The following is a 17,247-nucleotide window of genomic DNA, read 5'->3' as shown; positions in this document are numbered from 1 at the left end:
AAGCAGGCACCCAGTCCTGACTCCACATCTGCACCTCATTTACTCAATGGAGCCTGTGAGGCCACGAGGGATGGCAGTGGTTGGGGCTGTGGCCAGGACTGTGCTTCCCCTGGCTGAGGCAGGGACCTGGGGTCTGCTGCTGGAGGAGCAACTGATTCCAGAGCTGGCTGCGGCCTGGGCAGGGGACTGTGATGCTTCTGTAGAAGATGTGGCTGGTGGGTGGCTCTGCCAGCCCAGAAGGCAACGGAGTTCAGCCTGGCAAGGCAGCCAGAGCCCTGGCCCAGGGCAGGGAGGAGCAGAGCTGGGCCGACAGCACACCAACACCAGGGCACACCTAGGGACAAGGGCGATGCTCCATTCTCAGCCTCCAGGCCATGTGGGTGGCTCTGGTCCCAAAGCCAGGCTCCAGGTCCCTTCCTGTCATGCCCAGGGGTGCCCATGGGTGCTGGTGTCCCTCTGAGAGCAGTCCAGCAGCAGGACAGCCAGCTCCCCAGAGTTGGGACAAGGAGAAGGTGCCACTACCAGCTTGCTGCCAAACCCTCCTTACACCAGATACACATTTCCTCTCACACCTCACCCACCTTCACAGGAAGCAATTACACAATGAAAACTACTCTAAGGGAGTGAAGTATTTGCTGTCTAGCAAGTCTCTTCCAGCTGGATCCTTTTCCTGACAGATTCAGTCCCCGTTCTGCTCAACGGGTGTATACAGGAGGGTAGGGCTTTGCTTATCCAGAGGGATAATGAAACCATTGTGGGCTGGCAAAGGATGTGCGTTCTGGGGCCACCAACAACTCCAAGAATAGTGCTGCAACTTGCTCTAGAAGTCTTGGCTGAAGTAACTGTAGCCTCCTGGGGCAGTTGACTCTTCCCGGACATACTGCTGTGGCGGGAACGGCCCGACAACCGGCACTGCTCCTGGCATCCTGCACATTGAAGGGAGCAAGAAAAAGGAAAAAAAGGAGACCATGTCACCAATGCTCTGAAATGTGCCAGCTGCAATCACTGCTCAGCAGGCAAGGCTGTCAGCAGAGCAACAGCCCACTGCAGCCAAGGCAACAACTTGCCAGAAAATCTTCCAAGTGAATCCTTGCTCTCTGTGCCTGTGTGTAAACAGACACCTTTAGCATGGTAGAATTAGCTGCGGCACAGCTCAAGGACTGCTAAAGAGCTCCCATTACAAAGCAAGCATCCTGCTTCTCTGCAGGCTGCAGAAGCTGGAACAGGACTGCACAGCTTAATCCAGAGCAGCATTCTGAAAGGAGCTGTGTGGCTGCAACAGCTCTGACAACAGCAGTGTGCTTAAAGAGAACATTAATGTGTGTGTTTGGAACATCCTCAGTGTTATCTCTCTAGAATGGGATACTTCCTATTCACTGATCTAGTTGTGCTGAACTTCCCTGGGATGAAAGTTCCCATCAAGTACTCCCCAGAGCTGAGGGACCAGGAGGTTGTTATTCCATAGACAGGCAACAAGAGATCCCAGTTTTCTTCCCGTCCCTTCGGGGGAATTTGGCTACAAGCCCGTCTTCCCTTCAGGCAGGATTTCCTAATACCTCTTCCTTCTAAGAAGCTTTCTAACCAACCTAGGCTCATTACTGCACCTCTGTTAGTGAAGGCTCTTAAATTAAAGATTGGCAGTCTCCAGAACAAGTATTTTTGGTATTAATCATCTGGCAGCATAATTTTTTTCAATTAATAATATATGCAAGGGATGCCATTATTTAACTTGCCAGCTCTAAGAGTGAGCTCAGGAACACAGTCCAGGTTTCTGGAGCGTGCTGACTACATGCCAAATTTTAAAACAAGCAATCCCAACGGAGATTAAAATGGCAAGCAGATCTCCACTGAGCCAGTCCTTAATTAAATTAAAATCTCAGTTGTTAAGAGAAACTATGTTTAATAGGCATCAGGTTCATTGCAAAGGTCTGTGCTGAGCTGAACTATTAGGAACCAAAAGCAACTGGAGGCACTTCCACCTCGGCAGCACAACTGGGCTGTCTGCAGAGGGAGCTCCTGGAGCAGCGTCAGGACACAGAGAGAGCCTGCACAGACCCTGCTGTTCTGTTTGGAAGTCAGCTGGAAACACGTGCTCAAAACTGCATTTTAGGTTATATTTAGGCCATCGATTTGAACAGCAATGCTGGAAACACACTTAGACAAGAACATTACTTACTGATTCTTGTGTTTGAAGCCACTGATGTGAGCTTGATACTGCTCTATGGAGTTCAGCACTATGTTACATGTGCTGCAGGGGTAGCCCTTCCCAGCTGAAACAGACAGCAATGTTAGCACACACAGCTAGCCAATCCCAGTGTTAGAAACAAGCAAGATACCAAATCACCTGATTTATTAAACAACCCTAAACAAAGGCAAATAACAGTCAATAATCTGACCAGGCGGGGAGATCACAGAATCCCACTACCCCACAGAGTATCAGCCAGTCCTTGCAAGGGAATCACTAAGTCAAAAAAGTTTTCCTGATCAGAACATGGTTTGTTCATCGCTAAAAAACACACACATGTTCCCTACAAACAGTTCACAGTATCAGGCATAGTAAAAGTTTCAGATATGGACCCCAAACCCCAAAGGTTGTAACTGCCTTTGCAACTCCATTTGTCTCCCATATTCCTACTTCTGCTGATCTGGATATCTCAAAACAGAAAATAGGAGATACTGAATTTGTAAGCTTATAACATTTCAATAAAAAAGGCAGCCAGAGATTATACCCACTGTCCAGCTCCACAATGCAGCATTTTGCTAAGCCTTGCTGAGGTGCCAACTGAGATATTAAGCTCTGTCCTCAAGCAGTTTGGTTACAGTCAGTGGATCAGTTAACTGCCAGGAAAAAAAAAAGTTTCCAACAATAGTGGTACTCGACAGGATCAATGGTTTTGTGTAACATGACAACTCCAGCTGGACTGAAAGTTCAGGAGGTCACAGATACCAAACAGGCAAATATGGCAGCACAGGAGTCTCTAAAAGGGAACAATTCTGGCAGTTGTCCTCAAGACATTAAGCGTTCCTGAATTTTGGCTCACTGAGGAAGGCCTCTGATTAGGAATCCCACAAGGAAAACATTTCCTTTAGGTGAAAGAGGAGATGGACCCCAGGTGTGCAGAACAGTAAATCATTGGGAAGCTCAACTCTGGATGTAGCAGATACTTTGCAATGTGACTGCTGCACCTCAGATATTTCAGACTCCAGTGGGACATTTGACTCTCAAAATGGAGCTGGATCTGGACAGTAAAGGCCAGAGGAGCTGATACAGCCTTCAGGTCTGCTTCCCTGCACCATCAATGTCAAGGTTTCTTTGTTGCAAACCCATCCAACAGGTGCATGCACAAAGTTGTCTAAACTAAACTCCTCAATCCCAAACCACTTGTTCCCAAAGCACTTTGAGTGGGTAACCACCTCAGTGTCGCATTTACAAAGAACACACCTTTATCTGCTATTCCAGCAGAGAGTTTAGGGACAACTGTGGCTGTTGGCACACAGACACAGGCAAAGAGAGCAGGATAAAACATTCCTGACTGCAGCCTATGTCATCTGAGAAGCCCCTGACTATAGCCCAGGCTCTGAAACCTTTCCTGAAGAGCTGAAGTGCCCTACAGATGTGACTGTATGTATTCCTGTTCTGCTGGCACTTCTTGGGATGCATCAATCACACAGGCAAGGGCACTGCCCACCTACCCAGGCAACAACACTGCCCACCTCCCCAGCCTGCCTGGGCTGGGGCTCCTGCCCCTGTCAGCGCCTGAGTCACACTCAAGTGGAGCCATTCATCAGACCCCACTAATTAGGTGCAGAGCAGATGGGTAACGTGAGATACAGAGCACCTTTTCCATCTCCCACACGGCCACGCAATGTGGGAGAGAACATTACTTGGCTAATTGAGCCTCATTTGTCATAAGTGCTACCGGTATCTAAAGGTGGCCTGCAAAGAATTAGAATAATTAATCTTCTGCTTGTGTGGGTTTTTACGACAGAGGAAGAAATCCTTGATGAAGATTTTAAGATGATCTGTCTGCTTATTATTTACCTCAAGTATCCAGCAGGTACTAAGACTTCCTGGCCCAACAGAAGGCTGCTGGGAGGAACAAAGGAGTTTTCTGTGAGTGCCTAATGCTTTCACTGGACTCGGAGGGCTTTCATCACGTACAAGTACTCATAAGCAGCAGATCATAAACCAAAAGAGTTTTAACTGTCTGCCTAAAGTTCCTCCTTAATAGCTCTGGGGTTTTTTTTTCCACATTCCTGCTTGCTCCAGAGAGAGTTGCATTAGTTCATCAGATGGAAGTGCCCACACAGAGGCAGAAAGGCATTCAGGGAGAAATCTTTCTGGCTTTCATGTGCTTTGAAGCAGCAGGTGCAGTTAAACCTATTCCTTCCATCTCTGGCTAGTCCCCTCAAAGACGACTTTTAAGCATCAAATGCCACTTTTATCTTTCCATTTTGGATGCAATCACCTAACTAGAAACAGTACTGACCAAAATCCCTGGATTATCCGCACAGAGAATAAAAAGGACACGTCCCCGATTAAACAACACCGCATAGCACAACCCAAAGCTTGTCACGAGTAGCTACAGTCTAAAACATCTGCTGCCAGGGGTTACAACATCAACCAAATCAATCTCAGGGTGTATAATCAAGTTCCTCATCATGAGCAATACTCCCCTGCCCCCTCCACACAGACTCTCTTGTCCAAAGGCCTGTAAGACACATTCTGCTTCTCTCCCACTCTGCTCTTCAGCTGATTATCAGCCTCCCTGTTGAGAACTCACCCATGAAGGATGATGCTGGTGCGTCAGGGGTTCGGCCATAGTGCGCCATCAGCTTGTGTTTGGTCTCCTGCTTTCTGTGCTTCTTGCCTACATAGTGCTGTTTTGCCATAAGGGGGTTGTTGAAAGTGGCATGGCAGAGGCTACAGAACTTGTCCGGGTCAGTAATGTCCTTGTTCTCTTCGTTAGAAGATGCAGTAGAGGTGGGGAGGGCAGCAGGGTGTTTCTGTGGGGGCGCTGTTTCTGTAGGGTGAACCCAAACTCATGGTCAGTCACAGAATTCAGAGGTAAAAACCAGTTACTTTATTTCCCCCAAACCCACATTAAAACCAGTAACACGCTACATCTAAACCCCAAACCTAGCCAATGTAAGATATCTCAATAAATTAATGATTTTCCTACCTCTTCCCTTAATGCTGCAGAATTTAAAGACATGGTAACATAACTCAGAGAATGCCAAAACTTGGATTTTTAAAAACTTTCAGTGTTTAAAAAATCCAACAGATTTGCATAATTCTCCTTAATATAAGCATGACTGTATTCAAGAAACACTGGGTGTGAATGCGCTTCCACCTGCTGTTATCATCTCCCAGACAGAACATGGGCACAAGCTCTTGCACAGCAAAGACACTGGGATTCTGGAAGCACCGTGCAGCCACAGGACTTGATCCTGAATTCATAAGGAGTCCTGCCTGAGACACAGCATAAATGAGACTAGGTCTGACACAGTGAATCCACACAGAGAATCAGCTCTTCTGTGTGGTAGAGAAACCTGCACCCTCTCACTCCAGAGTGCCAAAGAGCAGAGTGAGTAACCTGTTAGGGATCAGAGAGCTGCTCTTATGCCAGCACCAAAGGCACACACCAGACTGCTCAGTGAACATCCACCTCTTCCTGCAGGCTCCTATCATACCCAAAAGCGAGGGCTCCAGAGAACAAGAAGATCCCGGAGGAGGTTTTGCTGTGCACACATTTTAGCAAAGTCATGAAGACGCGCTGGGACAGACAGTTTCTGCCTGGAAGATCCCAGGAGTCAGGTGTCTGGGTGACTCACAAGTTCCCATCTTGGAATTAGCATAAGTGCCATCCTCAGGTGCATTCAATGGCTGTTTTCCTTCTGTCCTCACCAGCTGCAGCCCCCCTGGCCCACGGCTACCCCTACCTGCCCTGGACAGAGGGTGTCACTCCCCGTTCACCAGGCCTTTCTGGCTGCCAGCAAAGGGATGGACACCCTTGTGCCAGGGCAGACAAGTTCAGAACAAGCACATACTGATGCTCCCCTGCTGTATTCTCCCACTCCCCAGTAATCTGCAGCTCCTGAGTCTGTGAACCTCAGAGGCTGCAGTGTTATGGCTGAGCAGCCCTGGGGAATTTGCCAGATCAGAGTCTCACCAGTTACTTCAGTCTCTGTAACCTTTTAATGAGCATCATACCCTGTCACAGAGGTTTCTACATCTTAACATCACACACAGGCTTGGTGCCTGTATACAGGGAGGGGTACAATGACTGCTGCCACCCCCAAACAAAGCAAAACAAAAAACCACACAGCCCACTGTCAATGCCAGCCCACTGAGCAGGCTGGCACAGCCAGGTCCCTGGAGGTGCACTGCTGGCTTATTCTATTTCATGGCAAAGAGCACACACATTCTTACCAAAGCTGACACTTGGGGTTCAACAAAACTCTCAACAGTCCTTTGGGACAACATGAAGGTGCTGCAGACACTCATACCTTCTACTTTGGGGGCCTGCTGCTTCATGTTCTTGGCATGAGTCTTGCCCAAGTAGTGAGATGTTGCCACGGCTGGAGAGGAGAAGGTCATGTTGCAGATGGGACAACACTTGTTCCTGTCCTCCCCGTTGCTGCCTTCCTGCTTGCTGTCCTGTGCACAGAGAAGGACTGAGTTGCTGAGGCTGGGAAGGACCTCTGCAGGTCATCCCGTCCAGCCTCCTGGTTTTGAGGAGCAACTCTACAGTTTGGGGCTCTAAAAAAAGATCATCAAAGACATTCAGGTGTTAAGTTGATGAAGTGTGACTAGGAAGAAGTTCCATGATGCAGCATCACCCTCTCTCTCCCTGGAGAGTGTTCTTGCACCAGATTATTGTTTTTTACCTGTTGCAAACACTGCAGGCAGAGGGGCAGCCCTGGCCTGTTTGGGTTAAGGACAAGGTTAAGCATGTGGCTGCCAAAATTGGACCATGCAGCCTTGTCCTCTGCAAGGTGTGAACTGAGCAGCACAAACATCACTAATCAGCTGGGTCATCTGCAACACAACACCAGCTGAGGAGGGAGCAGCAGGCAGTTCTCAGCCTGACACTACGTGCAAAGGCATTTCTGTTATCCCCCAGCTCCCTGCAAATGCCAGAGTTAGGGATTACAGCTGAAGCAATCATAAAAGTAGAATCTGTTCCCCAAGGGAGTCACAGGGCAAACAGATGGCTGAATGGAACATGGGGCCTTTACTGACCAACAGGCTCCAGCTACCAGCTGAGGAAACCTAAATAAGTAAAATTAAGAATGCTCTGGGAAGAGAATTCCTGTGGATGGTGAACCCAACATGCCCTGTGTGATATTATGCAACAATGCTCTCCACGAGCAGTTGCTCCTGTTCTTTCACTTCTAGCAAGACTATCAAAAAGAAGAACATGCATCTGTTTAAATGGGAAGGACAAGCTCAAAGAGGCTGGCTGAGTGGGAAAGGAAGCAAGAACTGGGATAAGGCCTGGTGAAACACCTGCTACTGAGCTTCTCAGTTCTCACAAAGCCCCTTCTGAGAGAATTTTCCTCATTCACTTACATGGCTGTGCAACTGCCTTCAGCCCAGCAGGTCCTACAGAGCTGTATTTAGCCCTGGTGGATCCTGCCCTCACAAAACCTAAGGATGGATCAAGCTGGAAGGGACCATGGTGTGTCACTGGTCCAACCTCCCTACTCAAGCAGGGTCATCCCAGAGCACTTGGCACAGGATTGCATCCAAATGGTCCTGGAATATCCCTAGTGAGAGCAACTCCACAGCTCTGGAATATCCCCAGTAAGGGAGACTTCCATGCCTTCTCTAGGCAATCCCCAGTGCTCAGTCACGGCACAGGTAAGAGGTTCTCCCTCGTGTTCAGGTGAAACTTCCTTGACATCAGTTTCTGCCTGTTGCCTCTCACCCTGTTGCTGGGCACCCCTGAGCAGAGTCTGGTTTATCCTCTGACATCCTCCCTTCAGACAATTCACAGAATGAGAGAATCATTAAGGCTGGAAAAGACCTCCAAGTTCAACCTCTGACTGATGGCAACCTTGTCACCTAGACCAGAGCCCTTGAGTGCCCTGTCCAGTAATTTCTTAGACATCTCCAGGGATGGTGACTCCACCACCTCCCTTCCAATACCTGACAATCCTTTCAATGAAGAAATTTCTCCTGATGTTGAACCTGAACCTCCCCTGGCACAACTTGAGGCCATTTTCTCTTGTCCTGTTGCTGCTTTCCTGGGAGAAAAGGCTGATCCCCACCGGGATACAGCCTCCTGAAAGAGCTGCAGGGAGCAATATGGTCTGCCCTGATCCTTCTTTCTCCAGACTGAACAACCCCAGCTCTCTCAGCCGCTCTTCACAGAACTTACCATCTAGATCTTAACACATTGATTGTAGACAGACATTACTTATAGACATTGATCAGGTCTCCTCTCACCTGCTTCACCTCCAGTTTCATCTTCTTCCCCTGGGCACCCTCCTCCCCGCCGTGGATGGACAGGTATCGTCTCACCTTGTTGGCGTGTTTCTTGCTCTGGGGAAAGCAGAGAAAACCCGGCTCGGTGCCTGGCCGAGCCCGGGGCTGGGGCGGAGACGGGGGGCTCCCCTTTCCCTACCTGGTAGTGAGCCAGCCGCTGTGACTCGGAGATGAGCAGGGCGCTGCACACCTTGCACTGCGCCTCGGTGAAAATGTGTCCGTTCTCCCGGATCAGCCGCTCCACTGTGGGGCGAGACACAAAACGGGGGCGTCAGCGGCCCGGTGGGACCCCGCGAGGTGCGGGCCGTCCCTGTTCGGGATGCTCCGTACCTCGCAGGATCCAACCGGGCTAGAGGGCACCTCGTGAGGCCCGACCGCCCGCCCGCTCCCGGTGCCGCCGCCTCACCCGCCTCTTTGCCCACCAGCGGCCCCGCAGCGTCCCCGTTGCTACCGGCCCCGTCCGCCATGGCCACCGTCGCCGCCTCACGCCGTTCTCGCGATAAGCCGCCCGCGCGCCCCCTCCGCGCCTAGCAACGGCGGGGCGGCCTCCCGCGAGAGCACCGCGCCCTCCGAGGGAGGCGGCGGCGGACATGTTGGTTGTGGGCACCGCTGTATGGCGGGCAGCCCCGTGGCGGCTCGTTTTTTGTGAGTGTTTAAGCGACGCAGAGCGTCCTTTTCCTGAGGTAGCGGCGTTCCGGCTGAGAAAACGGTGAGACAACCAGCACCTCAGAGCCAGGAGTCCGGGCCCGTTGCCAGCCCGCCACGGACATGGCGGTGCCCGCTTCAGCATCCCGATGACCACGTGTGACGCAGCGAAGCCGCCGCTGCCATCTTGGGTGAGGGCAATGAGGCCTCCGCCGCCAACTTGAGCGCGGGTGCGGGACCCGCCGACCGGGGCCGGTGCGGGAGACCCGGCGGGGAGGCCGCGGGCAGCGGGGCGGCCCGGGCGCGGTGAGTACCTTGTGCCCTGCGGGGCATGCCGCTGCCCCGCGGCGGGTGGGCCCCAGGCGAGCCGCGGGGCTCCTGGGGCTGCGAGGGAAACCCTTTCCCTCGCCCGGGGCCATTCTCCGGCCCCTGCCCCGGGCTGACCTCCCTCAGATATGACCCCCGCCCCCGGCAGCCCGGGACCGGCCCCCAGCGCTGTCCCCGGGGGAAGGGACACCTCCCGTCCCCCTCTAAGGGCTCTTCCTCTGTCTTTTTCCTGGAGAGAGAGGCACACCGCCAGGTGCTGTGGCAGGGAATACCCTGTGACTCCTCCTGGAACGTCTCCTAGGGAGAGGACCCGAAAACCGGAGCTCTGCCTTGGCCGCATCCCCTGAGATCGAGGCGCTGCTGCCTCTGCTGTTCCTCTCGCCAGGCCTGGCTCCCTCCCCTTTTCCCGGGGCAGCAAAAGGGGCAGCCCCTGCACGCTGTCTTCCCTTAGGTTTGCCCACCTGTGGCTGATCCCCCTTCCCCAGAGCTCACCCCTATCCCTCCTGGGTTCCCCCAGCTTGTCAACTATCCCTGACCCCATCCTTGTTAATTTCCCTGCAGTGCCCGAAGGCAGCGGGTTGGGAAAAGGAAAGGATCCTCGGTGGGTTCTGGGGTTGAGTCGCTTTCCCTCCATATACGAGAGAGAAAACGTTTTCCTCCCCTGCCCGTGGAGGAGGGAGATGCTGCGGGCTGGACTCGAGGGCGATGGAGCAGGGAGCATCTCCCGAGCTCAGCAGCCTGTGCGGATGCGCCCGGCCGTGCGTGGCCTCTGCAGAGCCAGCTCTATAAACGGATCAATCCTGCAAAAAATTCCTCTCTCCCCGGGGCGCTGCCAGCCCTCGTGTCCTGCTCACGGAGCATCAGCGTGCGGGGTCGAGCTGAGGGTCTGGGGATGATATTTCCGTGGAAGCGTGTGGTGCTGACCCTCCTGAGCGCGGGGAGCGTCGTGCCTCTGCTTTCCCGAGGTGGGGGGAGTTGTTTACAAAGCGACAGCCTGTGTCTCCAACGACTCAGGAACTCATCCGGGAATGAGAGTCATTCATTTTTTTTTTGGCTTGGGTTTTTCGAGCATTTTTCAAGCTGTCACAGCTTGGCAGGTCTGTAGCTGCGGTGTCAAGATTTAGAATTATTCTGTCGGTAATTGCTTTCTGATTCATCAAAATGATAGATGAGAGGGAAAATGACAAATAATCACAAGTTGGGGATCTTCAAGGATATCCCTAAAAATGTGACTGGAGAAGGTGGCATGTGCGAGTTCCTTGTCAGGAGGTCACCTTTGCTGTCAGAGCGTTTACAAAGAAATTCTCTTAAATTCAGAGTTGGAAACAAATCTGGATAACTGCAAAATGAGTCTGCAAACTGGACTGCAAAGGTAATTTTAGATAATTCAGTCTCTGGCCTTTTTTTTTTTTTTTTTTTTTTTTTGCTGGGTCTGAAAGCAGGTATCTTCCCCTCAGGCACTCACAACTATCCTTTCCAAGAGTGCTAAAAGCAAAATATGCTCAGCTTCGCTTCCTGAAGAGGAGGTCTGTGCTCTGATGCGTGTTGTCTTCTCTCAGCTACACCAGCTTGTCTAATAAAAGCTATTACTGCTCTCCTACTCACAGCCTCAGACTAGCACAGCTACAAGTGATCTCTTACTTGTCTTGTTCCCTTAGTTACGTTTTCAGAGACTCTCTTTGCCACAAGTCCCTTCATTTTCAGAAGCGTTGTGGGAGTTGTGTGGTTACATCTCTTACATCTCCTCTTTTCTCTCCTTTAAATGTTGAAGGTAGGTGACTCATCATAACTTCAGCTGATATTTCTCAGTGATCTCTTATTTAGCACAGAGCACCGAGCAAAAGATGTATCGCAGAGTCAGAGGAGAGATGGTGATACTGGCATGGATTAAAAAAAAAAAAAAAAAAAAAAAAAAAAAAAAAAAAGAGGCAGCACAGCAGTTGTTTGTTGCTGTTGTTGTGGGGGTAAGAAGGTTTATAGGCTGCCTCTCCAAAAACATCAGTGACCCTGTATGTTGGTCCTTCTGTCCTCCTCACAGCATATGAGTGAGTGGTTTTCCAAAGATAAGGGAACATTCTCCACCACCATGGATGCCCTTTGTGGGGGCAGCTCACAGCAGCTGGGTGTGAGGCTCGGCTCATCTCCCTGAGCAGGGAGGGCAAAGAGACCATTTGGAGCAAAAGATAAGAAAATGGAGAACGTATAGTGAAGATATTCCAACAACACTGGAGTTCAGCTTAGCTGGAGCTGAACAGCTTTGTTTATCAAGAGCCAGTGCTTTACCAAAAGCAGTGCTTGTTTTTATTTTCCCTTCCTTTAATGGCTCCAAACTGTCAGAGAGCAGGATTAAATTAGATATTGGGAAGAAATTCTTCCCGTTGAGGGTGGTGAGGCCCTGGAACAGGGTGCTCAGAGAAGCTGTGGCTGCCCCATCCATGGGGGTGTCCAAGGCCAGGTTGGACAGGGCTTGGAGCAACCTGGGATAGTGAAAGGTGTCCCTGCCTATGCCAGGGGTTTGGAATGAGATGACCTTTAAGGTCCCTTTCAACCCAAACCATTCTATGATTCCTAAACAGACAAATACTGGAGGACTGCAGAGGTCCTTGCAGTCACTTTGGCACCGTGACTGCCCATTTGTGCAACATTCTGCTTTCAGAGGGCTCAGCAAACCTTTGGTGCAAATCATGACTCACCAGGATAATCGCCTTTTGTCTCTGGGCGTGTGTCTGCATGTATTTGCAGAAGGAAGGCTGCAGATCGTAGGGAGGGAGCGTGGTTATTCCTCACCTTGCTGCTCGGACTGTAGATGGAGCAATGCACTGCTGTTCTCAGCGCTGATGGGGATTTTGGCCTCCCTTAGTGTTTCTATACGCAGTGGCTGTTTGCAATTTTGTGGTGTTACAGAAAGGGATTTGGCTCTATCCTGGGTGATGTAGGGTTTCTGTTGCATCTTTTCTTACTCTTATTTTAGATCTCGGCACACATCTGAGCTATTTCAGTGATCTTGAAGGAAGGCAGAGTGATTCTGTGGAAGGACACTGGTCTGGGAACCGGCCAACTTAACTTGCATTTCCAGCTCTGCTGTTCCCTGATGTGGAACGAGGGGCTTGTTGTTCAGCCTCTGTCTGCACATGTTTAATTGAACTTCAGCAGAGCTGGTCATGCTCAGCCTGCTTTGTAAGGCTCTTTTACATCACAGTTCAAGAAGCACTGAATGTTATTTTTGAGCTACCAGGAAAACAGCAAGCACAGGCAGGAAAGGGTGATTTAACTCTGTGCCATCCTGCTGCTCTCCTTTCCTGAGATCTCTACCCAATCCTCTCCTCTGAGCTCTTTTGGATCCAGGCAGCTAATGCTTGCTGTGCATCCCTCTCCATCAGTCTGTGGGCTGCCAAGGGAAGGGATGCTGAAGTACCAGTTTGCTTTGTGTGGGCACCTGCCCTCAATTGTTCCGTGCACTCAGGTTTGCACTAATAACACTCAGCAGGTTCCTCACTGCTCATTAAGTGCCTTCGTTAATGCGGATGGTTTGGGCATGTCTGGATGGAGTTCTTCCAGAGGCTGCTGCTCATTGAGAAATCCATACTGCCAGATAAACCTGTTGTCTTGTTTCCAGCCTGCCTGCTGCCATTGCCTGTGTTTTCCCTGTCTGTAGTGCTGGAGCAGCCGTGCACTGAGCTGTGCAGACGGCAGGACAGCATCCTTGAACGAACAATGCCTTTCTCCTTGGTTTTGTTGAATACAAAAGCCGACAAAGGGCTGTGCTGTGGTGGCTGTGCTGTGGTGTGCAAATGTCAGCTTGATCCACTGCCACAGCCCAGTTTGTTTTGGTCAAGGTGTGGGGCTGAGGAGGGGGGGTGGTGTTGGAAGCTGGGAGACCCACTGTGAAGTGATGCTGTGGAGGAGTTTGCTGATGGGCTTTTAGAGGAAAGCCTCATTGCTTTGGAACGAGGCATTCAGAATGGCTTTGGTCTGTGTTGCTGTTCCCCTGAAACCCCTTTTTAGCAATCAGCTGTAATAAAGTGTTCTTAACTAGATGAGTGGTGACTGGTGCATGTGGCTCCCAGTAACACTAAATCCACCACGCTTTGTAATAAGGTTTCAGTGCCTGGGGTCTTTTGCCTAAAAATAGTGAGGAAAAAAAAAAGAGTGTTAGGGGAAATCTAAATCAGAAGGAAACAAATGGCTTTTACTCTTTCCCTCTGTTTCAGAGTGAAGAATGCCAAGGAGGAAGAAGCCTGCAGAGGGCCTGGAGTCTCGAGGTCAGGATGGGGAGGAAGAGGAGGAAGAGAAGAGGAACCCAGCCAATGCCAAGAAGAAGCGCAGTTTTGTGGATGCGTTTATCGTTATATCCGACAGCGATGGAGAGGTCAGTGATGGCTTTGGGCTACCCAGAGCCTGTGCTGGGCCCTGCTGCTGCAGGACAGTGCCAGGGCAGCCCTTGCTGTTGTGCTGGGGTCAGGCTTTGCACAGAGGGTCTTGTGCCGTTCCTTTTCTTACATATGAGATGAATCAAATCCTATTTGACTAGGAAATGAATGGTGTGCTTCGTGAGGGTGAGTTATGAGTCTGGGATTTGATAACCAAATCCTCTCAGAACTGAATCTGAAACGTAATTTAAAAGTAACCTTTCCTCAATCCCTTTACAAATCTTTTTTTTCATAATTTTTATTTGATTGATTTCCAGCTAAACCTTACCAACATGATTCTGTATTATGTGCAAATAGATAAGAAAATGATTCAGAACTCAGGCTTGTGAGTAGCTCAGAGACAGGCAGTGTCTGGTAAACTGATTCTGAGTTACAGGAGCCTGAGTTTGTAACCCAGCTCCAAAGGATGTAAAGGTGAATGTGGTGTGGGAGTGCCTGGCTAAGGCATCAAGGCTCAGATCCCTGATCCCCAGTGTCGGCTTATGCACATCAGCACTACCCTCAAGATTGAAATGTCTGTGTTGGTTACACGGGCGATGGGATGAGCATCGGAATTCCTGCCTGGGGGAAACCCCGAGCCCTCAGAACCTGTCCCTGACTGAGTGAGGTACATGAGAGGAAATTATTACAATCAGTTTTTTTATGTGTGACTCTTAAAGCTTTGCTCTGTCTTGCTGGTGACTGGGGATCCTAAGCTGCTTTTTGTAATTCCACCATTTTCAAAAGCATTTCAGTTCAGTCTCAAGCTGTAGATCTTAAATCAGGTCCCTTTTGCTCCCACATCTGCAGTGTGCTGCTCTCCAATAAGGCGATTATCATGTGAGGAGGGGAAAATCACTAGAAATAAACAGTAAGAAGCTGTAGGGCAAACGATATTGGATGTTTTTTCTTCACATTGTCTGACTTCTTTCCCATTGGGAAATTCCCTGAAAGAAATGGAACATATGGCAGTAATAGTTCAGTGGGGTTAAACCCTTAGCTCTGCAATATGCTAAGTTAACTTCAGATGTCTGCTGCATCACTGGCCTTTATTGTGAAACCTATAAGGAAAAAAGAAATCAGCAGCTATAAGAGCTGCTGCAGTACATAAAAGATCAGGACCTGTTATTGTCTGCAATTATTCATCTCAATGTGCACGTATCTGAAAAAGAGGAAACAAACGTCTCTTAAAACACATCTATAAAAAGGTTAGGCTCCCTCACTGTTCTGTAAGTTTGTCTATAAACAATAAATTCTGATGGCATAATCGGTCATATTACAGAAAAGGATATGCTCAGAGAGGCCGTTAAAGAGCCAATTAGGTTCTGTTTAAGTGACAACAGTTCAGTCAGTTGAATGAGTGGATTTATTCACTTCAGTCTCTTTCTGTGAGTCATCAGCTTCCAGATCCAGTGCCACAATCTCTTGTCGTGTTGTTTTCTGCAAAATCAAACGCAAAACTGATTTACTTGGGATCTCAAAAAAATAACTGTCTGCCTTCTGTAACTGTCTCAGCTCTTCTGTGTACATCAAGTTGAATTTCAATTTTGAATGTTGTAACTGTTGTTCTTGCACTGGTAAGACCTTGTTGTGTGTTCAAGAAGAGGTGTGGGAAGCTCAGATCAATAGCAATTTTAGAGAACAATACATTCTCAATTAATCTTGCATCTGTTAGGACATGGTTCCTTATGAATCAAAAGCTACAAGGACAATTTGGGCATCATTGATTCGATGGCTTTCTTCCTTGGCAGTCTCTTGGCAGGTATCTATAGAACAAGTCCCTAGTTCTGCTTCCAGACCAGCAGATCTTGTAGCAGCTGCACCTGGAAAGCCTCCAGCTTCTCACTTTTGATGATCTTTGGCAGACTGCCTCTCCCAGGAATTTTTCAGTCATGCTGGATTATCAAGCTCATCCATGTTATTTTGCCAAGTTCCCTTTCTTTGCTCATGTCTGTGCTGTGGCATCTGCAGAGCTGCATCAGAAAAAAGTTTTCTGGATGTGAGGCTTTCTGATCTCTGCTATATATAATCCTGGATTCGGGGAACACTTCTCTTTTTTTGGAAAGGGTCAGACAAAATAAGAACAGTCTCTCTGGCTCTGTGGAAACCAGAGGAGATGACCTTCTTTGTGCAGACTGTGTCTCTGAGAATGCAGACATGCCGAATGAGTAGAGTAGTTCCCATCTCCCTTGGCTCTTTAATCTCACAGGGACTTGGTTGCCTGTGCCAGAAGATGGATGTTCATTCACAAATACACAATATTTCAAGTAGTGCCCAACAATGCTCTCTCTGAGCATGACAATTCCTGGTCTTCTGAACCTCCTGCTTGCGTTCGGCTGTTGGTTTGACCTCTGAAGCCTTGTCTTCAAAATGATTGTTCCTCAGCACAGGGCCTGGCCAAGCATGAACTCTGAGCACAGCCCAAAAGTTGTGCTGACCTGTTAGACTGACCTGCAGCCTTTAGTGCAGCTGATCCTCAAATGCTGCTGATCTGTGTCTGGGACCTTTCGAAAGAATATTTTGCCTGGGTAGATCCTTTGGGAGCTTTGAGAGTACCTGCCTCCACTTATAAAGTTGGCATCAAGTCTCACAAGCTCTTTCTGCCAGATCCATCAGCTCTGCCAGCCCTCAGGGAACATATGACAAGACTCCAGGGTGATGGTGCCATCTATTTCTGCATGGCTTGTCTTCCCTTCAGTGCAGAACATCCCTTTGCCTGGGTGTTCCTGTGTTTGGACATACTCACAGTCGGGGTTTTCAGCAGCATGTGTTGGTGTTCCAGGTCAGATTTTGGCTGTGGTGCAGAGGGAGGTGTGTGGAATACCCAGCCACTGCCCTATTCTGTTTCCATCAGCTGTGACAATGGACACTCACCTCAGGACCAGGCATGGCCGGGGGGACATCCTGCTATGGAGAAGATGGCACTGGAAATGTCACAACCAGGATGGCAGTGCCCACCTGTCATAGTTGAATCCCATCCAGCAGCCAAGTACCAGGCAGCTGCTCGCTCACTCCCACCCCATGGTGAGGAGGAGAATCGTGGGGAAAAAAAGTAAATCTCATGGGTTGAGATAAGAACAGCTTAATAATTGAAACAAGATAAAATATAATAATACTATTAATAATCCTAATGATAATATCAAGAATAATTGTAATAAAAAGAAGGGAGAGAGGGACTGCTTTTTATCAGGAGCTGTAGTGATAGGACAAGGAAGAATGGGTTCAAACTGAAAGGGGAGAAATTTAGGTTAGATATATGGGAGAAATTCTTTACAGTGAGAATTGTGAGGCACTAGAACAGGATACCCAGAGAGGCTGTGGATGCCTCATCCCTGGCTGTGCTCAAGGCAGACAATGAGCAACCTGGTCTTG

General features: G+C 49.4%; 2 protein-coding genes across 6 annotated transcripts in view; one reads left to right on the top strand and one right to left on the bottom strand.

The window, feature by feature from the left end:
- Positions 1 to 694: 694 nt before the first annotated feature.
- Positions 695 to 8,976, bottom strand: ZNF346 (zinc finger protein 346). Its single transcript, XM_083872039.1, has 7 exons — positions 8,901 to 8,976; positions 8,634 to 8,737; positions 8,456 to 8,551; positions 6,511 to 6,661; positions 4,785 to 5,024; positions 2,177 to 2,270; positions 695 to 926 (listed from the first exon to the last, which is right to left on the bottom strand). Exons 1-7 carry the CDS (start codon positions 8,959 to 8,961, stop codon positions 821 to 823), a joined length of 852 nt encoding a protein of 283 aa, XP_083728165.1. The 5' UTR covers positions 8,962 to 8,976; the 3' UTR covers positions 695 to 820.
- A 372-nt stretch (positions 8,977 to 9,348) lies between these two features.
- UIMC1 (ubiquitin interaction motif containing 1) overlaps positions 9,349 to 17,247 on the top strand; it is a 39,640-nt gene continuing 31,741 nt past the window's right edge. For all 5 annotated transcript variants that reach the window (XM_083871581.1, XM_083871582.1, XM_083871580.1 and 2 more), the window contains exons 1-2: positions 9,349 to 9,445; positions 13,678 to 13,835. In XM_083871581.1, the coding sequence (XP_083727707.1) occupies positions 13,686 to 13,835 (150 nt within the window). In that variant the 5' untranslated portion in view covers positions 9,349 to 9,445; positions 13,678 to 13,685. The remainder of the gene's footprint in view (positions 9,446 to 13,677; positions 13,836 to 17,247) is intronic.

The sequence above is a fragment of the Zosterops lateralis genome (assembly GCF_965231275.1).
Source record: "Zosterops lateralis genome assembly, chromosome: 14".
Classification (NCBI taxonomy): Eukaryota; Metazoa; Chordata; class Aves; order Passeriformes; family Zosteropidae; genus Zosterops; species Zosterops lateralis.
The sequence above is the reverse complement of the archived record's forward strand: the minus strand, read 5'-3'. Positions and strand labels throughout refer to the sequence as shown.

Bases quoted from the DNA above. Each gene is read 5' to 3' on its own strand.
- ZNF346 (XM_083872039.1), bottom strand. From the start codon at position 8,961: ATGGCGGACGGGGCCGGTAGCAACGGGGACGCTGCGGGGCCGCTGGTG. The intron at 6,662-8,455 runs GTGAGAGGAGAC...CTCTGTGCACAG, and splicing joins TGAAACTGGAGGTGAAGCAG to GACAGCAAGCAGGAAGGCAG. The intron at 2,271-4,784 runs GTGAGTTCTCAA...TGTCTGTTTCAG, and splicing joins ACCAGCATCATCCTTCATGG to CTGGGAAGGGCTACCCCTGC.